Consider the following 25,836-nt stretch of genomic DNA (forward strand, 5'->3'; position numbering starts at 1 on the left):
AATTAAAGTAGAGGGACAGATGGGTAAGCATGAGGGCATGGAACAAAGTCACGTTGTGGTCATCTCCCTACACATGCCTCAATTGCATATATTTCCTTCAATACAACACTAATTTCCAACTTTGCTGCACCAATTATTTAAGTCCTATTCTTTTTTTTTTAAACATGTCAACAGTCTAAATAAAAACTTCATTCAAAATAAATTACTTATGGAGAGAGATATATAGTATTGCATGGTTTTAACCTAATGATACAAATGGAATTGTGATATAATTTTCAAATAGACGCTAAAATTCTTGTAAAATTGTTTCATCGTAAGTAGGAATGGCAGTGGAGTGAGTTTGAGGTGGAGCTATCAAAATTTGGGACCTGCATCGTCAAGAAAATCTTGAATACAGACACGAAGGCATCGAGTTGGACCCTATATTTTTCAAATATTACAAAAATATTTTTTAAAAAATAATATTATCATAATTTTATAAATACGCAATAATATTAGAAAGTGATGGAGGGAAGCGAATCGCATTAATAATAGGAAATATCATCCCGACCAGAAAAAGAAGAATATGGCCTCCAAAGGAAAGTTTGAAGTTAAACTTACCAAACCATTGTAATCTGATAGATTACGAAAATACCCCCAATAGACAAATTGTAGCAAGTAAAGGACGAAACGATATTTCGCTTTTACCTATCCTAAATAGCTTGATTTTATAGTAGTGTAAATACCCACCTTCATTTGAGAAAGAGGAGAAATTTTTGTAAGAACTCTAGTGACAGCGTGTTGAATCGCACCCTGATAATACAAATATAATCGATTTTGCTTTTTTATGACATCAAAAAGATTAATATTTTTTTTCGGTCAATTTATACGTGCATGTTTTAGACATTAAATATATTCAAAAATTAGAGTATGTGTTACTTATATAAACATTAAAATATTTATAAACTATTTATATCATTATGTTAATTTATAAAAATAATAAGCTTGTGCATTACATGTAAGTATAAATAAATGATACATACTCTTTTGTATATGTACAAATATATTTTATATAAGCATACATAAAATACATATAGAAAGAATCATGAAGATTCAAACCACAAAGACATACCCGAACACACATTAGGACCCTTTTAAGACTTCAAAATCCGTCCTAATTGATACGAATTTGAATCCAATCTAAATCTATTGTCATTCCTGAATCAGTAATAGAAGTTGTTTGATGTGTTAATTAGGTTTTCCTCAATAAAAAAATATAAAAATAGTATCACAATATATATCCTATATTACTAGCTCAACTAAAATGTGCGTGTTAATTACTCGAAATCAAATGTAATTGTACTCCTGCAAAGTGTACAACCTCGTCATGAATTTATTTAGAATAAAAAAAATTAATTAAATTAAATTAATTATATAGTAAATTATTATATAATTAATTATTTTTTATTAATTTCGAAGAAACTCCATACGAAATCAAGAAAAAGACTGTGGTCAAAATGACTTTAGTCCATATGACATCCGCCCGGGATTTGGACAGACAGGTCATTATTGGCTGCAGATTGGCAATCAAACTGTTAACTAACCACTCTCATTGATTTTAGTGCAATTTTGGTCCTATTATCTTATCCTACATAATCATCAATTCGACCCCGAAAGCAAGAATTCCAATTACCAACATTTATCAGCCATGTACTTGTAAATGTCATAATCATTGTTCGAATATATCAAATTATTATATAATTGATACAAATTTATTTTTTTAAAATAAAATAAATATGATGTTTTCCATACACTCGATTCATAAAGTATTAGAATTAACATATATAGATATAACCCAAAAAATTAGAAGAAATAAAATTTTGAATTTTTTTTAGTAATGATAATTTTATAATTAATGTAGTTGTTAAATTCGTAAATTTTATTTCTTTTCTTAGTAAAATTTATATAGATCTCAACATTTTATTTTTTAAGGCTTACAATAAAATTTGTATCTTAAATTTTACCAAAATTACGACATCTTACAAACTATAAATACTTTATAAAATATTTTAAAAAAATTCTAAATTCATAGATAATAGAACTATATACAGCTAATGGGGTGAAACTGTGACTCTAAAATTATAGTTCGAACCCCGCCATATATATTATATGTCGTTTTACTTTATAGTAAGTGTTGTCTACTATAATAACACGAGGTGTTTAGATTTAATGTATTTGATATTGTTAATCAATGTATAGATACTGTTATTCGATAGAAATACGTATAATTGATTTATTTCAATTAATAATAATTCATTGCTTTCAAAAATTTTAAAAAAAAAAAAACTATGTACATAAGTATTTTAAGTAATTTATCAAGAAACGTATTATCCACTAAAATTCACCACGAGTTCTTAATTAAATATTAACGATGTATGATAAGATATATACATAGAATGAGAAGTTCAATTATTTGAGTTTGAGTTGTTGGCTTAATTAATTATAGAATGTTGGATGGATGCATTTATTTGATTAAGCATGATTTTGACTTTGATATATCAACCACGTTAATTAATCATGTTTTTTCCTATCATGTTTACAGTAATCAATACTATCTAATCACGGTTAAATAAAATCGATACAAAAACTAAATTTTAACTATGATTAGTTAACATTCACTGAGAGTGTACTTATGGCCACATCCTTGCACAAATGTCACTATAAAAAATACAATATTTAATCGTGACTATTTAATATGTATCAAGAGTTACCATTATAGAAGTATACTGTTAGTTAAATATTTAAATGAGGTGATTATATGATTATTTAATATTAAATAATATTACTCTTTAACAATTTAAATTTTTAGATAATGTATTCATTTAACAGTTTTCTATCGACCGGTCAACTTACCAATTACAATCCAACTACTCAAAAATTACTTTATAATTAAATAATTGTGAATTCTGGTGTGGGGTATATCTTAAGAAGGTATAGTACCAAGACCTCTCCACATAATATTTATGATTTTAAGACAAGTTATAAATCCATTTACTAATTTAATGCCTTTACGATCCGGCCCCACTGCATCCAAAACCTAATATGTACGGACTCGCAACGGCCATCCGATCATTTGAGAGCCTGTGGTTCACATGAAATCGTATAATTGAAAAAAGAATCTATAAATAGCACCCTTTATACTGCATGCATAACTTTTATTACCATATTAATATTCATACAACCTTATATCATATTTCTCTTACGATTTACCTGACTTAAGTATTGAAGGCTCTAACCGAACAGTTTCCCTATAGTTGATGGATGACTTATTTTTTAGGCTTACAACTTAAAAAGTCAGTATTTTGCTCTTTCAAACTAGCAAACACATAAATTCACTCTTAAAAACTTATATGAGATGTGGTTATAACAACCTTGAATTTTCTACTAATGTACGTATTGAACTTTTCTTATAATAATTTATTTTTTTAATTTAGTTTATTTTCAGTATATAACTATATATAGATACTAAATAATTTGCTTTTGTGTTGATTTATTTTTAACAATATTTTATTTATTTCATATGTTGTTTGATCTTGATGAATCCAATAATATAATTGACTTTTTTGGTTTTAAAAAATAACTAAATCAATTGTCAATGTAATGAACTTTTTTGTATTATTATTTTTCAAGTGAAAGCGGGAAATGTCAAACAACGCTTTTTATGCAATGCGGTTCTAGACGTGTACATTAGAGCATTGACCGCTCATCGCAGGGTCAAAATTTTGAATGAGTAACTAAGATCCACGCGCTCGACGGGATGGGCAATAAAGTCATTTTGAAATAGGACTACACGTCAGTCAATGATACGTCTACAAGTGGGTGAACCGTATATACACCGTAATCGAAAAACAGCCACGCGCATCTCTTGTCCCGTAAATCCACGCTCTCAAATTGTTTCCTATTTCCCGGGCGTCCATGCCCAATTATGTAATTTCGTACGCCCTGTGGGCCCCGCCTTTTTCCCCTCTTTCAATCGATCACGTCCTTTTCCTAGAAGTCCTAAACTTATCCGCAAGTAACCTATAAATTGAAAAATTCTTCTTCAAATTTAGTTTGATCAAATTCAATTAACAATTAATTACAGTTAGCCCCTCAAAAAATATTAAATTATATATTTTTTTAAAAATTATACTTACATCCCCTCTAAAAATTTTCGATTTTATACTTGATCTTTTTTTATTAGGGTTTGAATGAAAAATAATAACATAAGAAAAAACATATAATTTTCAATTTTGTCCCTCGTCATTCTCATGCATATTTTTGTACTTATAAAATGATAAATATAATATATATATATATAGTGGGATTAAAATTATTATATTTTTTCCTCCATAAGTATATAATAATTATACGAAAACGTTAAATAAGGGATAAACTTAAAAATTTATGCAACTTTTTTTGCTATTGTTAGCATTTTTCGTCCAAATTTAACAGAATAGATCGAGTCAGGTGTAAATCGTGAATTTTCAGAAATGTGTAAGTGTAATTTTAAAATTTATTTTGGGGAAGTGTAATTTCAAATTTTTAGAGGATCTAAATATAATTAATTTAAATTTAGCTAAATTTGATTTGGATTAAAAAAATTTCCAAATTCTGATTGGCTACCAATAATGATGAAGTTTAGACATGATTAATTTGGATAAAATCGTTTTGACCTTTAAATGAATTATAGTGAAATTTATGTGAACAAGATGGATTTAGTCAACATTCGCATTATTAATTTCCATATGCTTATTTTCGTATGTTTGACTTGTGATTTTTTTTTCTTTTTTTTTTTTTTATCATTCACAAGAATGAAAAGGTGTCTTAACTTGTTCGCATATATATGAAAAATAATCTCACTGGAAGTATGAAAATATACTTCAAAATGTTAATGAGAGGCAAAATAAAAAATTTAGGTAATATTTTTTGCTAACATCAACATTTGTCATACAAATCGTAACGAAAGACGACTGTTTATAAATGGATAATTTTTTGACGGGTTGAAGGTGTAATTTCAAAATTTTCGTTAGAGGAAAGTGTAATTTCATTTTTTAGAGAGGGCTTAAGTGTAAATAACCCTTATTTTTAAATCATAGCCATTGATACAGGAATGATTAAATTTTTTTATAGTGACACGAGCCATAGTTGTGGTACCAAAATAAATTTTAATTTTATTTTATGGGATTAGAAAAGTATTTAGCCCTAAAATTTATGTCATGTGTACATTCAAAAAAATAATTATTTACATATTGTGTATGTATGAAATATAATATGAAATGCTAACACAATTCATAATGAAAGATTTCGATTGTCCAATTAATACTTTAATAATAGTTGCTCGTTTACTGTAATATGAATTATTAATTAACCATACATATTTGATAATAATAATTGATTATTAATGATTTAAATTTATGATATAATTATTACCATTCATTAAAAAAAAAAAGAAAAAGAATGGATGTAGATTTGTTTTGTGGGGCTTAATTGAGTACAAGAAATAATTTGAGAATTCTTAACAAGGTTCCTATATGTGGAAGTGGACAACATTAATGCCCCTAACAATTTGATGTCTTTAATATTGGTTGTTAGAAGGAAAGAGAGGATTTGTAGCAAGTGGGAAAACACATGTCTTCTTTCCCTTCACACACACATTCAAATCTACTTTGAATTTTGTAATTTCATACCTAAATGTAGATCACCTAATTTGTCATCAAATCTACTCCAATTTGGCTATTCATTAAATGTTAATTAGTACAAAATTCTTTATAATCAACAATAATTAAATACCCAAAACAAATAATAATAGTAATAATAAATGCGTGCTATAACTCTTTTTAAATTTTTTAATTCATGTGATGGTGAAAATAAAAAGCCACTGAATATTATCTCTCTGAAAAAATATAAAAAAAAATCCACGTATTTTAGAATAAACATTTTTAGTGCTGATGAAGTAGTTTACGCGGGTTTGTTATGAGTTGACGATCGTTGACTTATAATACATAATTCAGTAAAATAAGGGTTTGATTTCTAATTCACAAACAGAGTTGCGGCAACAATGTTGAGCAATATTTTTTACTGACTTTGACAAGAAAAATATTTTACGACCGTTAATTCTTCTCGTTGAGGTAGTTACGAGTTTAATTCGATTAGATTTTTTTGTACAATAAAAATTGGTAAACAGAAAATACTTAAATATGTTTTTATTTCTTAAGGAATTGATATAATTAGGATTACACACAAAATAATTGAGTATTTTTTTTTTTTTTCTCACATCTTCCCTATTATTTTTCCTCCAATTTTATGTTTTCTCAATTAAGCTTTTCATCTTATTATTTATTAAATAAACCTAAAACCAAAAATATTTCCCACGCGTTCTCCCCAGCGCGTGGTCAGTGTTTCCTAATTTTTCCAAAAAAGGTAATTTTATAAATTTGTTTGGAAAAAATAGCCGGCAGAAGTGTTTTTGTGCTTGGACGGAGCCATAGAACCCATAGAACGTTCAACTCTCTCTGTCTCTCTCCCTAAATACAAATACTAATACAAATACAAATTCTCCCCCAAAAAACACACATACTACACACACTGCTCACACACCAGAACTTCGAATCCTCCAAACCCATCCGCAAAATCCTTACATATATTATATATGTATCCATCTGTATTCTGGAGATTTATCTAGGTTTTTTCATATATAATCTATATATATATATAGTCATCGTCTCAGCATACGCACAGTCTCTCTGATTGATTCAATTATTTGAAGTGCCCTAGATCTCACACATATACACTGTAGTTATTTATATAGGCCTACGTATACATTGCATACAGATCTTTCTGCTTCAAGATTCAACTTTTCCGATCTCTTTTTCCAGCTCTCTCGACTGTCCAATCAATCAGGTACTGTTCGCTGTGGGAATGCATAAATGATCTTGGTTTTAAGTGTTTATCGTTGCTTGTTTAACGGGTTGGTTTTTGATTTCTGTATAGTTTTTGGTGGGAGTGGGGGAAAAGGTTCATTTAATGCTGCTGTTATGGGGGCTACATTTATTTGCGTATTCCGTTGTATACGGCGGTATCTTTTCCGTATGTGTGTAGACAGAGTTCAAACATGACATATGATATGTTTGATATCTGAGTGGTTCGTGTATGCGTGCGGGGTTGGAGTTGTGATTTGAAGAGGGTTGCAAAATTCTGGATTCGGTTAAGACTCGGGTTGCGTTTTGACTTTCTGGTTGCGACATCTTTTTCCCGTTGATTTTTGACTTTTTGTGGCCATGAATTTGTGGGGTTCTTTGTTGGTTACGGGGGCTAGGAAATTCGAATCTACCAAATTCGTTACCATATACCTTTCATTCGATTTCTATTAACCCCAATTTGATCCTTTGTGATTTGAGTTTCTTAACACTAGGATCTCAAATCCAGACACTTGTATGAAGGACTGATTATTTCCCCCTCTTTTTTCCCCCTTCTTTCTGATCCTTTCTACACGATGGAGCAATTCTTTTGTAACATTTTTAAAATTTGGTCTAGTGCTCAGTCAGATTGGAAATTTGTTGTGGATGATGTCTTATGGTGAATGCTAATCTCTGGTGACTTGAACTTTATGATAAGATGCACAAGTTATGTTTTTGCACCCTTTAGACTCTGAAGTTGGGGATTTCATATATTACAGCAGATTTGAGCTGTAATGATATTTCTCATCTTGATATATAGCAGTTCTCAATTATCTTACAACCTTCTCAATCTGAAACTGGTGCACATTCTTTTTGCTAGTTTTTAGTGCTGCCCAGTAAGCATTTTGTCATATGGAACTTCTGTTCCTCTTACTATAGTTTTCCTTGCTAATCACCATGCCACTTTAAATTTAACTGGAGTTTGAGATACACTTCAATCTTCATTGAAGTAATTGAAATTCGTAATTCTCATGCTAGCTGGATATGAGTTATATACATGGCTGTTCTGCAGGTTTAGATTCTGATTGACCTGGTGTTTCGGGGTCTGCTTTAGGCCCAGTTGATACATCACTTGTCGTGGTAGCTGGGGAAGAAGAAACAAACTATTTGTTGGGGTTGAACTGTGATGCATCATTTCTAGATGAAGTCAGCTCAGGCGTGGCGTCTAGGCATGAAAGACATGCCCATGCTGCCTGCGCCCCGCCATCGTGGTCATTTAAAGAAGCCAACATGGATTATCATATTGGTTTCTTTAGTTAGCTTATTTTTAGTTTGTGCATATGTGTATCCACCCCAGAATTCTGCAGCATGTTATGTATTCTCATCTCGTGGTTGTAAGGCATTACAAGGTTGGCTTCCGCCAGCGCCTGTTAGAGAACTAACGGATGATGAGATTGCTTCTCGTGTTGTAATTAGAGATATTTTGAATATGAATCAAAGTATACCGAAGAATCCCAAAATTGCTTTCCTGTTTCTGACACCAGGGGCATTACCATTTGAGAAGCTATGGGATAAGTTTTTCCAGGTACTTGGTTTTTCTTTAATGCTGAATTCCATTTCAGTTACTATTATTAACTGCTTCTGCAAATCTTGACGCAAATAGAGTGTCTTTCATAGAATTGTAATCTATATAGAGCATTTATGTCTTTTGGTTTGCACATGAGTTGCTTGTAGAATCTGATACTGACTAGTAACGATGGCTAGCTTGTTTAGGACACGTGTTGATTTTATGCTTGTTAGCATTAAATTCATGAATGCGGTATAAGATTGCACAATTTTTATGGTAAGAGGTGCATTGTATTGCCTCCTATGTGCTTATGAATATAATTTTCTCCTTAGGTTAAATTGGATTTTGTATCAAACTTGTTGCCTGCTTCTGAGTAGGGTGAAATTGTTTTGAATGTCAGCTTCATTTATGTTCTACTTGGTGAAAGCATGCTGCAGGTGTATGATTAAGGGGAGAATATTTATTTTGATTTTTGCAACGGTAGAAGGCAAATGGATACATGTTATAGCAGTATATGGAAAACTTCCATATAATACCTAGTGTACTATGAATTAATTGGGCACATATCATCAATGATAACTTAATGGATGGGTCATGCTCTATGGATAATGGATGTTATTCAAACTACCACAGATAAATCGTTTATTATATTTTTTAGTTGCTATGCATTGTTTAACGACTGATGCCATTCTGGACTTAACATTTCTGTTGGATTTTTTACTGTAGTTATGGAAGTGTCTATTTTTTATAACAGTCCAGTTTTATATCAGTTAAAACATTGTTTCCTCTCAAGACTGTTGCTTTATCAATGGATAATCTCTATTTTTTTTTTTTGGCGAAGTTCATCTAGGTAGGAAAAGTATTTGAGAGCTTCTGCAAAAGCAAAAATAAAATTACGTTGATGCTTCTGTATTTTCTATGCATGATGATGTTTCCAAACCACAAGAAAATAGAGATAGTGGTATCCCAGATGTGCTATTTTTCTTGTACAAAATTGCCCACCTTAATGTTCAAAAGATAGTTGATATAAATTAGTCAGATAAAATTGTACTCTATCTAAGTTTAAACTGTATGCATTGTCTACACTCTGACAATATCTGTCCTTTAAGACCATGAGCCTGTCGCTACGTGAGCTCTAAGTTTGCTTTCTGATTTATATCTTAAATCATTGGGGTGTATACTCCCTGGATTGAAATGGTGCTATAAGCCTAAATTTGTTGGATCAGCAGTGTGTGGATTTTTTAATGCATTGTGAAATATCAAGTTATGTTGAGGTGTAAGAATGTAGGAAGTTGGCTGCACTACTGCTGCTATGAGGTTAAAACTGAAAGGAAATAGCATTAGCTTCATTAGGTGAAGGTGGGAAAGAATATGCTATTTGTTTTATAAACTTTACTGTTTTACTTTGTGTTTTTGGGTGGTAGTCAATCTTTTTAATCTGAAGAAAACATGATCCCAAATTTTCCCTCTATGTGGCAGGGCCATGAAGGCAGATTCTCAGTGTATGTGCATGCGTCCAAGGATAAACCTGTACATTTTAGCCGTTATTTTATCAACCGGGAAATTCGTAGTGAGAAGGTATTTTCCTCATTTCTTTACTTGTTCTTGTTCATTCCAAAGCAATAACAAAAAATAAATTATGTTTATGGAGTTCAGTATTTATCCAAACTTATCTTCAAGTGTCTGTTTTTTGTGTATCTATCTTATTCTACCAAAAGAGAAGTAGAACTTTAAGCCGACACATGGATAAAATAAATATATACATATGTCTATGACTGATGCTGAATGGGGGTTTAGTTTTGTGCTCATCTGGTTTCAGCGCAGTGCTAAATGTAACACCATTGTTGACGTGTACATTGTGAAAACACATCTTAATTTTCAAGTCAATTGACATCACATTGTCTTGTATAATGTAAATCCACCTGTTCATTGAACTTGATCTGCTATATTGAACTGAAACCACTATTTTTATTACTTTTTAACTTATTTGTAATAATGTGGACTAGTGATACTCCCACAACCCAATTTTTATTCTTTGTTTGTTAAAGAATTAGTGCCTCTTAACACAAAGGAAATCTCAAAATTTTCTTTGGGCATAGAGATTACTATTTTTGACCTTTTGCTTAAGTATCATCTAAAAGTCGAGACGACCTACTGTCAGTAGAACTGTAATTGTCATTAGCTTAACATTCTATTAATGGTTCACAATTGCAGGTAGTATGGGGAAAAATTTCAATGGTTGATGCAGAGAGGCGGCTTCTGGCAAATGCGCTGAAAGATCCCGACAACCAGCAGTTTGTACTACTTTCAGACAGGTTACTATAGAATAGTCCTCAGGTTCTTAATTTGGTGGTTTAGATACTAATTAAGCATTTCTCCTGGAATGCAGCTGCGTACCACTTCGTGATTTTGATTATGTGTACAACTATCTCATGTACACCAATGTTAGTTTTGTAGACTGGTAAGTCTGCGAATCTTTGGATTTTGTCACCCTTCATTTTTTGGTGTAGCATCTTGAATAGATGTTGACTTATATCTTTTGTTCTGCATTGTGAAATGAAAAATGAAATGCAGCTAATTTAGCAAATCGTACAAAAGTGATATCCACAAAAGAATAATAAACAGCGAGACTCAAGTAGTGGAAAAATGAAAACAACTTAATTGGATTGACATGTAGTACCTGTATGGAATACCGATAATTACTGAAACCTATGAGGTTTGTGTGAATACAACATCCATCTCTCCTAATGCTAACACCAGTACGAGAAACCTAACATTTTTATATGAATCGACTGTTTTGCTTTAGTTAAAAGTCACACTAATCTCCCTTGAGATTTTTCCAAATTACAGAGCTGCTGTAGGGTTTGACACATTATAATTATATTCCTTTAGAATTTTCTATTGGGTAGTTAGATCCCTTATGGTTTATCCTAATAAATAATGAATTATCGTTGTTGTGGTGCTCATTAATTTTGAAAAATAGATAAGGTAATTGAAACAATAAAATGGAAGAGATGCATAAGTAATATTCTACATCGTAATGATTTTAATTAAAATAACTTAGAATACATTTTATTGTGGAATATAATTTAACATTTTTATTGTAAGTCAGAAATGTAAATCTCTATAGAATTTAATCTAAATTGGATAAAACTCAAAATGATTTTTCTGCAAATATGAACGAACTTGAATGGATGTTTCTGTAATTGTCATTAGTGAATAAGAGACTTCAGCCTTAAGTTTCTACTTATTCTTATCTGACTACCATTATGGTGATTAACATCAACAATGGTTAAAGATTAGTATGAGATGTAAGCACTACTCCTGTTTCCTGCAGCTTTGAGGATCCTGGGCCACATGGAAGTGGCAGGTACATTGAGTATATGTTACCTGAAGTTGAGAAGAAAGACTTTCGAAAGGGTGCCCAGGTGTGTTTCATATTTTGGCAGCATTTGTGCAAAGAAAAAACTTTCAAATATATTCTTTCCATTCTTCTCATTTATTACTTTGAAAAAGCATAATATGTGACAAACAATGCTCTCTATAATCTATGTGAAATTTTATATTGTTTATGAATTTCATTTTTAAAGTAAGAAGGAAGTCCATTATTATTGCATTGCCATGTCCAGTAGTTTATTATCAAGTTATCTAAAATGATACACTCCAACTGTATAGAGTTAATGTCTGTGCTTGCTTGCATCACAAATTCAGTTAGATTAACCTAATTTCAATTTGCTCAATTTAACACCTTCAGTTACCTAGTTGGAATAACTATTTTTGTTACTGGGCAATACAGTGGTTCACTATGAAGCGGCAACATGCTCTTATAATCACGGCTGACAGTCTCTACTATTCAAAATTCAGGGATCATTGCAAGGTGACCAGCAGTTTGCTTTATGAGACAACTTACGATTGTTTGATAATAGTTTTAATTTGTGATGATTTACTAGATATCTAACTGTATACACTTGGAAACTCCCTCTAGCTATTTATTTCTATACTAATTCATTCCTGTGGCCTGTACAAGTTTGTGGATTTGCTCAAAAGTCTACCTGTTCATGCCATGAGTCCATGACTACTCCACAATCTGTAACATGGTGGGCTGAGGGATTACTATCTATTCTCAATATAAGTGGAAATGTATAGATTCCTCGATGAACTGCTTCGCTATTGAGATAAAAGATGGACACTCTTTTACTTGTGAAAGCATTGAGGAAAAGCAGATTATTATGCTTTTAAGTTTTTATGTGAATTTAACATTATACCAAGATAAAACCCTCTTGACATCACTCTCTGATAAACATGTTGCCACTTTTCATTTTATTTTCCAAAGGAGATTATTGACTGCATGTGCCCTGTATTTCAGTTGAGGGTTCTAGTTTTTTCATTCTTCTGCTTGGAGCTTTTAACTTCTAATTGGTTGCCCCAATATCAATTGTCTGCTGTTACTTTTCTTTTGTTTATTACTTTACTAGCAGATTTTACTGAGTTGACTGTTCCATTTGTTTTTGATTAAACAGCCAGGCATGGAAAAGGGACGCAACTGCTACTCTGATGAGCACTATTTGCCCACCTTTTTCTATGTAAGAACCTTTCTGCTTCCTTTTTTTTGTCAAAATGTCTCCCTCTCGAATTTTTATTTTTTTCTTTATCTTAATCAGTATAGTTTCGACTGGTCATTTCAGATGCTTGATCCAGCTGGAATAGCCAATTGGTCCGTAACACATGTTGATTGGTCCGAAGGGAAGTGGCACCCAAAATCGTACAGAGCACAGGATGTGACCTTAGAGCTGATGAGAAATATTACGGTATGACTGCTCTTTCTAACCTTTTACCTTGATTCCATTTAAGTTTTTCATTCATTCTCACTGAATCCTAAATCACTTCAATTTCCAAGTTCTTCCTCTTGCATACTTATTCGCAGATTTTTTCCCTTGCACTCTATGATGGATTTATATAATTCTTGTAATTTATTGCACGAACTATATCACTGGAAGGGGATTGAACTATTATAAACATGGTTTTTGTGATATTATTGATCCATGTTTGTGTTATACAATTTTCTGGGCTCCATTTTATTGCATCAGGCACCTTGGCCTCCCAATCCAGAAAGCATAATAGTTCTGCTTTATATCTTGCTTTTTGTCTGAATTGGCTAAAGACTGCAAACTCACTTTTTTCCAATTATTGTTGCAGTCTATTAGTGACAGCGTGCATGTTACAAGTGACGAAAGGGTCAGTATTTTTTTTCCCCTAGACTATGTGAGGGTTATGTAGTTCAGTATTGATGATGAAAACTTTATTCTTCTCCACTGCAGAAAGAAATCCAGATTAGACCATGCTTGTGGAATGGAAATCAACGGCCATGTTATTTGTTTGCCAGGAAATTTCTACCTGAAACGCTTGATAATTTATTGCAACTATTCCCCAATTATACATCCATTTGAGTGCGGAGGTGATAACTTCAGTATTGATTTTTTGGTCGAGTCAAGTGTTGCATTCGACCCCCATTGTCTCCATTTCTTGTGTGGCTTTCTGCTCCCCAAGATCGCTTCTTTTTGAGTGCAACGGCAAACTGGCAGAATGTAAAGGGTGACTTCAAATGAAGCTGAAAGGTGAAGAAATGGCCGATGTTGCTTCCTTGGGGACAATGATTTGATGTTTAAAAATTTCCCCTACATTTGGGCTATTTATGTTACATTCTGATCTTGGGACAAAATTTGTGGGGACTTAGGGCAGCATTTTATGGCTGACCTTTGTAGAAGTTGGATTATAAAGTTGCAAATATTCCCTTGGCAATTACAGTTATCTTTTTCTTTCTCCTGCTTCTTCAATTATTTAATTAAATTGTCTCCCCATTTTTCCTTGGCAGGAAAAAGAGATTGTGATATATAGCTGTGAGAAAATACCTTCTTTTGCACATTTGCCATCTCAAAAAGCCCTTGTCTGATCAACTTCTCAAATCTTCATTGCCTGTTTATATGATTAAAATTTATGTTTTCTTGGCTAATTTCTTGTTCATGTCCCTTTACTTACTGGTACAGATTAGGTTACGTTAGGAATGATTTCTCTGGTATATATGTAATTTGCAATTAGTATTTGTTGTGATTTATTTCTTCCAATTTACAACGTTTATTTCTTTTTATAAATATATCGCATCAAATTCATCATATTTGATTTAATTTTGAAAAATATTTACAATAGAACATAAAACTAAAGTTACATTCTCTTATCTGATAAATATTATAAAATTATATAACTATTACATAAAATTTTGCCTTTCACTGCACACACTAAGTGTACCACGACCGCAAACATATATGAAGTACTATCAGGGGGTGATCTTATCAATACCGTGTCCTATAATTCCTGGCTGGCTTTCCAAAAGCTGGATTGGTACCCGTCTTAAGATCCGATTAATTAATCCAAACCCATTTCGCTACAGGCAAGTCGGATTCCGATTTAGCCCCGACCCATTGCCATGCGTAAAATGATCGGAATTCTCAAAACTCAAAATGCAATCTTACATAAGTTGATATGTAATTAGTTATTTTTTTTTAAAGTGTATATCAATCACATAACAAATTTATTCTATTTTATCATATAAGTAGTTAAAATTAGATCCAACCCGAGTTAGAATTTTTTCGTTCATAGAGGTTTGATTCCCAAGATTTCAGTTTCAATAACATTACAATAAAACCGCAGGTTGCCTGCATTGCATGCAATCCTAATAAATACTCATCAAGAATTAATACCAACGCTATGAGTAACTCCCAACACTTCATTCCACCAATAAAAACCAACCAAAAATCATTTCAACCCTCAATCGACATCCACACATGGCGCCGTCCCTCGCCGGAAACCCCAAACCCATGGCCCCCATTATCCTGCTCTTCTCCGCCGCCCTCCTTTTCTCCGTCGCCTCAGCAGCGAGTAGTCCACAATCACCAGCCCGGCGGCGGGATACCGTGGAGAAGTGCGTGAACCTCCTCTTCGATCCTCCGGCCGCGGCTCCGCCCAAGTTGAAACGGATCCTGTGCAGGGACCTGCTCCGGTCGATCGTTATTTCTTTCAAAGTCACTGGAAAGTTGTCGCCTGAATATGTTGCAGCGCTGGAGAAGCTGCCGAAATTCAAGCGAGACCCGAGCGCATTGAAGAAATTCCTCTGCGGGCTTTCTCCGGAGAAGAAATTTGGATGCGAAAATCGACCAACAGTACGAAAATGAATAATGTTATACGATTTTCTTGAGTTGTAGATAGAGAATATTTGTTATTAAAAAGATAAAAGAAATGGTGTGGAGATGTGTATATATATATATATATATATATATATATATGTATGTATAGGTGGTGCATGCATGCATGTCAAGAAACATACCGTATCTATATATACATCCTAATGGTTGCAAATTTGAATAATGATTAATTTCTTCAGGGTATTGATAAGGGTTTTTTGTTGTTCTCAAACAAGAATCAGTATGAATACAATTATCCGCAAAATCATTAATTTATAAAATAATCAAGAAGAAAAAAGCAAATTTATAAAATTTGTTTACCTTGTCAAGGGTAACTGTCGCTTTTATCCCTCAACTATGCTATTTATTTGGATTTAATCCTTCTGATTTCAAGCTCATCACATTTATCCTCCACGTTTGAAAATTTTATTAAATATGATCATTGTGGTAAAAATTCATTAAAATTATATAAGGATGAAGTGGGTCCCAAAAAAATTGGAAAAATGTAAATCCCTTTGTGCATTCCTATTGAACTCGAACAAGAGAAAATAGTATAATACCACTACACGAATGCCTTTTATATATTTTTTTTATGGATTAAAAGTATTTTTGGTCCTTTAATTATACTCATTTCTTATTTTAGTTCTTTAATTTTTTAGAATTGTAAAAAAGTCCTGTAAATTTTTAATTTGCTCGGGTTTAGGACACTTCTTGCCGAATTTTTTTAAAATTGCTGGAAAACAGCACATGTTACTCACGTGCCGATCTTAAATTCGGGGAAGAAATATAATTGGCTACAGCTTTAGTGACATGGCTTTGAAAAATGATGATGTGGCATCCACAGCCATGTTAACCCCTCTTCTCAAATTCACCCTCCCTACATCCCTAATCTGCCTACCATCTTCACCCCATGAATCATCGCCGCCGCCATCACTCTCAAACCTCCACCTGCCACCATCACTCTCTCTCTCCTCTCATTTTGGTGAGGCCACCACCACCAGTTGCGTGAGGATGCCTGCCCCCCAACTCACTCACTCTATCATATTTGGGTGGCAAAGTAAATTGGGGTTTTTTTGGTTTGTCTGCGAACCGAGAGTTTTGTGATTTTTGTGTAATTTTTGTATAATTGTAAATTTGATGCAATAATGATTTTTCTAGTTAACTTCTAATATGTTTCTGTAATTTCGTTGAATTTCTATAAATTTTGGATAATTTCTATTGTTTTTGTGAATTTGTAAATTGGGCTTTTCTTTTTCTTCTTCTTCTTCTTCTTCTTCTTCTTCTTCTTTCTTTTTCTTTTTTTTTTTTTTTTTTTTTTAAAGTTTGTCCAAATTAAGAGGTTTGTGATTTTTCTGATGGAGGTCTGAGAGAGTGATGGCGGCGGTGGTGAGCGAAGGGGTGGGCAAATTAGGGATTTAGGGAAGGGAGTTGGGGAGAAACTTAGGAATTGGGGAAGAGGGGGTGACATGGCATTGGATGCCACATCACCATTTTTTAAAGTCATGAAAGTAATAGCCAATTATATTTTATTCCCCAATTTAAAATCTGCACGTCAGGAACATGTGCCGTTTTCTGACCACTTTAAAAATCCAGCGAAATATGTCCTAAAATTGAGCAAATTAAAACTTACAGGACTCATTTGCAATTTTAGAAAGTTAAAGAATTAAAGAACAATACTCATTTTATTTGAGCTGTTTGCATATATAAAAATATATACTCATTCTTATTTGATACATATTTTGTTAATAATTTTTTAAAGTTTAGTGACTTAAAATTATTTTAATATAATTAAATTTTTATATGAAATTACTATTTTACTTTTGCTATCGAAATCAAACCCGGTGAAAATGGTTTTCTACTCAAAGTCGATGGAGCTCTTCCAAACAGTCCCTTTTAGCGTGATGGTCCACTACTCCACTGTTAGAAAACAATAAACATGCCGTGATCAAAGGGTTTCCAAGTCTTGAGAATCGATCAACTTCCGACAAGCACCATCAAGCGGGGTCCAATTTCTCGTGTGCAGTGGGGTAATCACAGGTAATCACAAGAACAGAATGCTCCCATTATCATCTTCATTTTCAACCTGCCTTCTTACAATCAACATAGTAGGTAAACTCAATAAAGAAAAACACAAACTAGAAAGCTCCTCATTTTATATATATATATATAGTATATAAATGATGGTGTTCGATTCATAATACTTAATTTAGTAAAATACTGGATATCAATATACTTATTATGTTAATTAGTAGAGCTATGTGATAGCTGCAACGAAATTTAATTCGATTTATATTTATTTTTAAAATAATAAATAGAGAAAAATGATAAATTATAATGAGTTCTCTTGAAATTTGTCATAATTACAATTATCCCTTCATTATTTGAAAAATTAACAAATACCTCTCATGATAACTCATTGTAAGAAAGTATTTGTTACACGATCGTAACCTTTAAGAAGTATTTATAATTTTTTAAATAATAAAAATATATTTATAATTATAAAAAAGTTTGAAAAGCCCGTTATAGTTGACACGGTAGAAAAATGACATGGTCAATTAGAGTTGCATGTACGATGAACGGGCCAAGGGAACTTTTGTCTTACTGTCTGACCTTGATTAAATCCAGGTCCACTCAAACAGACAGGTCTGGTTAGTGATCAAAACCAGAAACTATTATTGCCTGATTATTATTATGTTTTCATAATAATAATTCGCTGAGTTGAAATCCAAACTGAGTCATCAAAGACTTTTCCTGCTCTATCCCTAACTGCAAGGAACACAAGAACATCAATGGTAAGATCTCTTAGTACAAATCAGGCTCGACTTTTAATTTAATTATATAACGAGTACGTTACATTTATAATATAATTAATGTTCGGTCTAGAAAAAATAATCAATTATAATAAAAACTACAAAAATGTTTGTAATAAATTGATTGATTTGACGTGATCATATTGTTAGAATTTTCTACCCTCGGTAAGGTTGATCATGATTTATATGATCTTACTCAATGCATTATATTCTCAACATATTTGCACTGAGTAGAGAGAGAGAGATGGGGTGCAATGTCTCTTGCATAAGATTATCACCCTCATCAAAACAATCAAAAACCAAAACAAACATAAGAATTGTACATTTGAATGGGTATATTGAAGAGAGATCTGATCCTGTCACAGTTGCTCAAGTCACTGGCAAGCCACCAACGCATTTTTTGTTCACTCAGGCACAGCTGCTGGCTGCTGCCTCCACGCCAATGAAACCAGACGTTCTCCTTGAACCCGGCCGCATATACTTCTTGCTGCCGTATACGCTCTTTGCCTCCAACATCTCACCGCTAGACTTGGCCCCAGTAGCCAGGAAGCTGGCCTCCATGGCTCAAAACAGCCTCTCCAAATCCAAGTCGGGAAACGCTGCTAACGGCAATAGCCCGGTTTGGAGCTCACTGGCAGCGAGTCCTAACCGGCTGGTTTCGGATCAGAGCAGCATCATAATGGACAACGATCAGGTGTTATCAGGAGTGCAGTCATCATCCAAGTCCAGGTCATGGAAGCCCCTTTTGGCTACAATTTGCGAGATATCGTTCCAGCGGATGAGTGAATCAGATGTGCAGGAATGTGTGAAGGTCGATGGTGCACAGTAGCTTGGATAGGCAGGCTTGGCTTGCTTGCTGTGAACATTTTTCAGAAGTAAGTGGGTAGGTGACCTGTTTGGCTATGTAGACTTGTTTGGAACAGATTGGTTTTCATGTGAAACAAATTAAATCTGGTGCAGACAAGAAGTTAAGAATGTATGTCTTAGTACAACATAGGCTTGGATTTAGATTCCAGGCTCAAAGAACTGTTTATGTATTATCTCAGGACAAGAACCCCGGGGCAATGTAATAAGCCTATGCTTAGATCAGCTTGAATGAAATCTTCCCAGCTAAGTTAGGAATAATTACATAACACTCCCTTACCTATATTCAAATCTTTAAAGCTACTCATTCTGTTCATATAATTGCATTAACACGGGTCTACTGTGATGCCTCCACTACACCGTCGTGTGTTTGTGTAATGAAAATATCACTGACAGGCAGTATCTGCTATGAGGCATCCTGGCAACGTGTCCCAGTGTAATTATTCAAGCAGTATGAGTGATTTCTGTAACTCAATCATAGTTGAAGGAATGATCATTTAATTAAGATTACGTTGATGAGGGCGTGTTGTATTAGACTAAGACATCAATCGATGTAGTATATTTAAGCTTAATTTGAATGCAGTTTCCCCTTTAAACAAGAGATCAGTCATTAACAACAATAGGGGCTGGGGGAACCAACTTGTGAGTTGGTGAGCAGTCCCACCCACTCTCCTTGCTGTGAGATACACTAAAATGCTTAGGGGACCATTCGTCTTCTCTCGACGTTTTTTCTCTGGCTACCTGCCTTTGCCTTTCTTCGATGCAGGTCTTAGCCTCCCTCGCTTTATCCCAGCTTTTCTGCAGGATTGCTTGGTTCACTTCACCCCATACAACAGCCGACTCGGTCGACAAAACTGCCTGAATGAACAATATTTCATGATGAGCAACGCAAGACGACAATCAACAAAAATGAGCCGTAACGTTTTCAATGGGCTGTATGTTTAAAGTCGGGAGAATCTGCAATGTAAAACTTGAGCATGGGGAATATTTTTTCATTGTTGGAGAGCTTTTTTTGATAATATGTCTACCTTCGGATCCTTAACGATGGGAGTCTTCAATCCGGTGAGTGCTTCTTTTGCGCTGTAGATGACCGTCTTTTTCCCAGTCTTGACATCCTTCACCGTGACAGTTCTACACTTTGAACAACAAGCCAACTAAAAAACAATGAGATTACATGTAATGGAACTGCCAAAGCACACAATGTACTCATCTCATGCACAGACAACGGTCACCTGAAAACTAGAGTGACAGATACATACATACTTCTCCTGAGATATAGACATATTATAAAGAAACTAATTGATTTTTCTGAAGAGATTACACTGTAATTCCTATGATCATGTTTTACATTATCGATTCCCCTTTGTTTGAAAGAGAATTACCTATCCCAGTGGCCGTTAATCTCATAAACAGTCTCCATCATCGATGACAGAAAGATCTTTCCTTTAATCGACCTATGTACAGATGGTCGGGGCAAAAACGAGTTCCCTCTGTAACACAACTCTGCTTCAAGGCCAGTTTCTTGACATCGGACTGTTGCATTCCCCAACCAATCAACCCCAGGCACTGGTAAGAATCTTATGACCAGATTGGGCGGAGTCATCGTGTAAGTTTCATTCTTGTTGAGCAGCTTTAGCTGCCGCTTCCCATGCACCTCAACCTCAATGTGAGTCCCTGTTGCTTGAAATTTTAACTCTATTACAGTCCCTAAAAGGGCTAAAAGAACCAGCTATAATCATATGCAACTTAAGCTGACAACAATAAAGCATTAGGCCGATTACCGTGAAACTTTGGTAAGGGAGATTGACACCATAGCAGATCAATGTGGTGTTTCTCGTCAGTTGCATGGAGCGCACTGACAGGTGGATGATGCGAAACCTGCCCAACAACAACGAGGAAAATGTCAATGTTTAACACATTCTAATCACAGAAGTTGTGCAAATCTACTAAGGATCCATTAGGCCACCATAATAACAGCAACATCAAATACAAACACGTCTACCTGTTCTAATAGCACGTTAAGCGTACCCCTCGAAACATGATGGGACTCTCCAAGAATCGGGTTGTAAGGGGCCAACCCAAAGGCCAATGGACGTACCATCGATATGCTCCAAGCAACAACCGATACAAAACGGTTGAGCGGCGTCTCCCCCTCTGCACACTTGCTCAACATGTTGGAGCTAATGCTGTACACTGATTCTCCATAGCACTGCAGCTGAGACTTTGGAATATTGAACTGCGGCGGTAGCTGAATATACCTTAACCTTCGTAAGTCCAACGTTGTATACATGCAGAGGATGATAGTTTTGCAATAAACCGAAATTTTGCTTCAGAATCATCAGGTAATTCGAATACTTGCCTGAAGGCGGTTGAGGTCGGATCCTGGCCGTACGTTGGTGAGAAGGCTTAGAATGCGTTGGATGATGTTGGGAGCTTTATACTTGGAATTGGATTCCTCGCCTTCCAGTGACAACGGTGCAGTTAGTACAGCTTTTGTGCCGAAGTCGCATTCTGTTACCTGCTTCGTACCAAGTTTATTTGTGCATGTATACTAAAAACTCGTACTAATAAGCTATAATCAAGTTCATTTACAGTGAGTTGAAATGTATGGCAAGATGAGGTCAAATTCATGCTACACTCGAGTACTCTGCACTGAATCTGTAGACAATCATCACATACCTGCCCCTAATTAAGAATGAGTATGTAACAATTGTCTAACTGTCCGATGTATCAAGTATTAGACGTAGCATCTACAAATACTTTTAACCATGGTCGTTTCTTGAAATGGGCATCGATCTTTATTTATCTAATAAACCATAAACAGGGTTAAATGCATCCTTCGTCCTTTATCATGAGCTATTTAAGTTTTTAGGGTAGCATTTTAATTCTATATTTTTTTTATTTTTTTGGAATTTCAGTCTTTTTTTTTTTAGTGGGTGTTCAGTTCCATAGGCAAAAAAGGTGAATTCAATAAAATAATAATTAAAATCATGAAAATTAAAAAGATATATGATCAAAATAGTATCATAAAAAGTTGAAAGATAAAATGTAAAATAGACTAACTTACGAAATAAAAAATGCATTTAAACCACAATAAACATATATATAGTGAGTGTAAGAAAGTGTTTAGCATAATTTAGACTGTCAACGGGTGGTTATTACCCTACTTGGATCCATACCTTATAAATATCTATCTCAATTTTTTTATACCCTACCTAAAAAATACCTATATCTAGACACTAAATGGGGTTTGGGTTTTGAGTTTGGGCACGGGAATAATATTTATTTTATTTTATTTTTGAATATGAATAAAATATTATTTATCTATTTACACCCCACGTCATATATAATTGTAGCAATTGTTTTATTTATTGCTACACCTAACCTAAATCACTTTATTTATTTTCTTATTTGTAGGGACTGCATATGCGTTAGAACACAAAGAACCAAAAAAGAGAAGAATTAATTACAAATACTTTTATTTAATTTCCCAAAGTGGGGCCATTTATGTATATCATCATTAATGAAATCGAATAAATTAAACTACATATGTTACCAAAATCATTGTTCCGACCGGTGAACAAAAGGGTTTTGGTCACAATTGTCCCATATGAAGTGGGCCTTGTAAATCAATCAATTATTAAACAAAAGAAGAAAAAGAAGCAAGATTTGGGTTTTCTCTCTTTATTTATTTTAATTTTTGTTAAATGGGTATGACGTAGATTGGGTTGTCGAAAATATTTTAATCAATAAATTTCTCAACAATTCGAAACTAAAGTCAACCTTAGGCCGAACCAAAAGTTAATTCAGAGCCTTAGACATCTAAAGAAGACCCTTTATTTGTTTTATTTCTTTATAATTTCTCAGTTTTTAAATAATTTGAATTTCAAATTTTTAATAATATAAAATAGGTATTTATATATAATAAAAATATTTATATTTATATATAGAAATTATTTATTTTTTTCCAGGTTTTCTGCTGGGAAGGTGCTAAAGTTATGAGCGGAAAGCAGCAATACAATGCAGCAATTATAGATTTGCAGATCGTACGATCAGGAATAATTGGACGCTTCTTCTATAAAGTATTTAAAAGTGGATTAGGTGCAAGCAAACTGCAAAAGTGGCACAACAAGATGCCTTTTTCTCACAACCTTTGAATAGCCATCTAATACCTTGTCCTAAACTCATTTATATAACGTCATCTAAATTAAAAATAATTCACAAAATTATCAAAGATGATCACTAAATTCAACGATAATACTTTAAATTCAGATTGTATTCCGTACTTCATACTGTAACAGTTATATGAATAATTGACACATACTTTTTCGTTTTTAGAAAATAATCAATGTATTTATCAATCTAACTATTCGTAATTCAATGTGTTTGCCATGTCTACGATCAAAAGTAGAAATATGGCATTAATCCAGAGCTTGAAAAAGACTCTTTTATATATATATATATATATATTATAGAGTAAAAGCAATAACTTAGTTGCATTTGCACTTAAAGGTAAGAAATGTGAACAAGCAAGCAATTTGCCACTTTCTAAGATTTCTTTCATACTAATTAGTGGGAAACAGATTAACTTAATCAAAACAATATTTAATTAATCAAATACCAACTTGAGTTCTACTATTATTGTTATTCTCTAATTAAGACTTGACAGGTAATATAAAATTAATTAATTATCTGTATTATACGTTAAGTATTCTTTATCTCTAAGTACATACAAACATAGTTACATACGGAGAAACTTCGTCGTCAGTTCCTAAGCCGCGAGTTTTAAGGTGATAATTTCTAAGATAAAATTAAAAAGGAAAAAATCCTAGAATTTCTCATACACCAATTATTTGCTAATTCGAAAGGTTATGATTTCCGGAAAAACAGCATTAGGACACTCCGGCCGGAGTCGGAGGGTGACCACTAGTGCACCTGATGTGTCTTTCAAAATGGTGATTGTTTGTTAGAGAATCAGTAGTTGGGGGTCTGGTAAACGTCTTGGAGCAAATTACGACCGGTCGTGATGGATCATGGCGGTTGTAACAGCGATCAAGATAGTTTCCCAAATGCAAAGTTAATTATATAAACTCGTAACCGGAAATAAATAAATACGTATCCGACGGAGAATGGATTAAGAAACTAGGGTTCATTACATTAGTTGTAGCATATAAAACTACAAATTAAGGAGAAGTAGAATTCAACAGTTAATGCTACGGGCACATATATGAACATATTCATATAACAAATATACCATCTCATTGCTCTATATATATATATATATACATACATACACAAATGAAAGAGAGAGAGAGAGAGAGAGAGATACCATTTGTGTAGACTGCACAGGCACACAAGTAAAATTTGCAGAGAGAGGGGGAGAGAGAGAGAAGAGAGGGGTTTATTAGAGTTGCGGTATGGGTGGTATTGGAAGTAGGGGGGGAAGAGTTGCCTTTTTAAAGACTTTGTTGCAGTCTGCTGAGTGCAGACACCTTCCCCATTTTTTTTTTTTTTTTTTTTCTATTGGTAAGAAGAAAAACGAAACAAAAAGAACCAATTATGTTTTGATCGGATTCCTTTTCTTGGAAAAAAACTGAATACATATATATATATATATATATATATGTTTTTTCTGTCAAATCTACCACTTGTTTTCTTACTATTTAATTACATATTTAGTCCTATAATTATAATTATTTGACCACTTAATCTTATAATTTGTTTGGATTGTAAAACGATCATTCATTTCTTTAATTTCAAGACTCTAGGATAAAATTGCCCAGAATTTTCAAAGTTGGCCGAAAAGTCATTATAATACTGACCATCTTTGAGAAGTCAGCTCAATTTTATCCTAAACTGCAAAATTAAAAATGTAGGCTACTTTACAACCCTGATAAGTTGAAGAATTATAGTGTCAAATGAATATTATTACAGGACTACAAATATAATTAATCCTTTTCTCAAATTGGTCAGTTGCTTTACAAATTTGTAAACTGAAATTTTAAATGTGAAATGAGTTTACTAGGTGATTAATGTTGTAATATGATTTAGGGGAAAAAAAGGTATTTTTATGCATGAAAATTGATGAAGAACGACTAATTATGGGATTAAGTTTGTAGTTACATTTATGCCCCTCCCTCCCACAAACCCCATCAAGACAGGCATGACTCAATAGACCCGACTTCTTATTTTTTTTAAGAAAAAATATTCTAGAAAAATATGTGTAAGAAAAGAAAATTCAACATGTCAATTACAAATAAAATTATTTCTGACCTAACTTAAATATTGAAATTAAAAAAAAAAAAAAAAAACCCTCAAGTACGAATAAAATTGTTCACAGCAACCAAAATAAATCATGACAATTTTCAACTCAAACAATTCATATGAATAGACATTAGATTAATTCTATAAGAGTGGGTTTGAGGGCTTGGACCCAAGTTGGT

General features: G+C 33.2%; 2 protein-coding genes across 4 annotated transcripts; one reads left to right on the forward strand and one right to left on the reverse strand.

Moving 5' to 3' along the window:
• LOC105161652 lies at positions 6,504 to 14,305 on the forward strand. The gene is made up of 11 exons (XM_011079407.2): positions 6,504 to 6,921; positions 7,990 to 8,502; positions 9,964 to 10,062; positions 10,699 to 10,799; positions 10,874 to 10,945; positions 11,822 to 11,912; positions 12,281 to 12,361; positions 13,005 to 13,067; positions 13,170 to 13,292; positions 13,681 to 13,719; positions 13,803 to 14,305. Exons 2-11 carry the CDS (start codon positions 8,119 to 8,121, stop codon positions 13,929 to 13,931), a joined length of 1,182 nt encoding a protein of 393 aa, XP_011077709.1. The 5' UTR covers positions 6,504 to 6,921; positions 7,990 to 8,118; the 3' UTR covers positions 13,932 to 14,305.
• On the reverse strand, positions 19,890 to 24,880 carry LOC105161654 (oxysterol-binding protein-related protein 4C). 3 transcript variants are annotated; one of them, XM_011079410.2, is made up of 7 exons: positions 24,723 to 24,880; positions 21,753 to 21,914; positions 21,396 to 21,641; positions 21,175 to 21,271; positions 20,776 to 21,073; positions 20,422 to 20,524; positions 19,890 to 20,251 (listed from the first exon to the last, which is right to left on the reverse strand). In XM_011079410.2, exons 1-7 carry the CDS (start codon positions 24,723 to 24,725, stop codon positions 19,997 to 19,999), a joined length of 1,164 nt encoding a protein of 387 aa, XP_011077712.1. In that variant the 5' UTR covers positions 24,726 to 24,880; the 3' UTR covers positions 19,890 to 19,996. The 3 variants fall into 3 exon arrangements, with proteins under 3 accessions (XP_011077712.1, XP_011077713.1, XP_011077714.1); XM_011079411.2 differs by having other exon boundaries at positions 21,753 to 21,911; positions 24,723 to 24,874; XM_011079412.2 differs by having other exon boundaries at positions 20,776 to 21,067; positions 24,723 to 24,874.

Source organism: Sesamum indicum, linkage group LG5 (genome assembly GCF_000512975.1).
Source record: "Sesamum indicum cultivar Zhongzhi No. 13 linkage group LG5, S_indicum_v1.0, whole genome shotgun sequence".
Classification (NCBI taxonomy): domain Eukaryota; kingdom Viridiplantae; phylum Streptophyta; class Magnoliopsida; order Lamiales; family Pedaliaceae; genus Sesamum; species Sesamum indicum.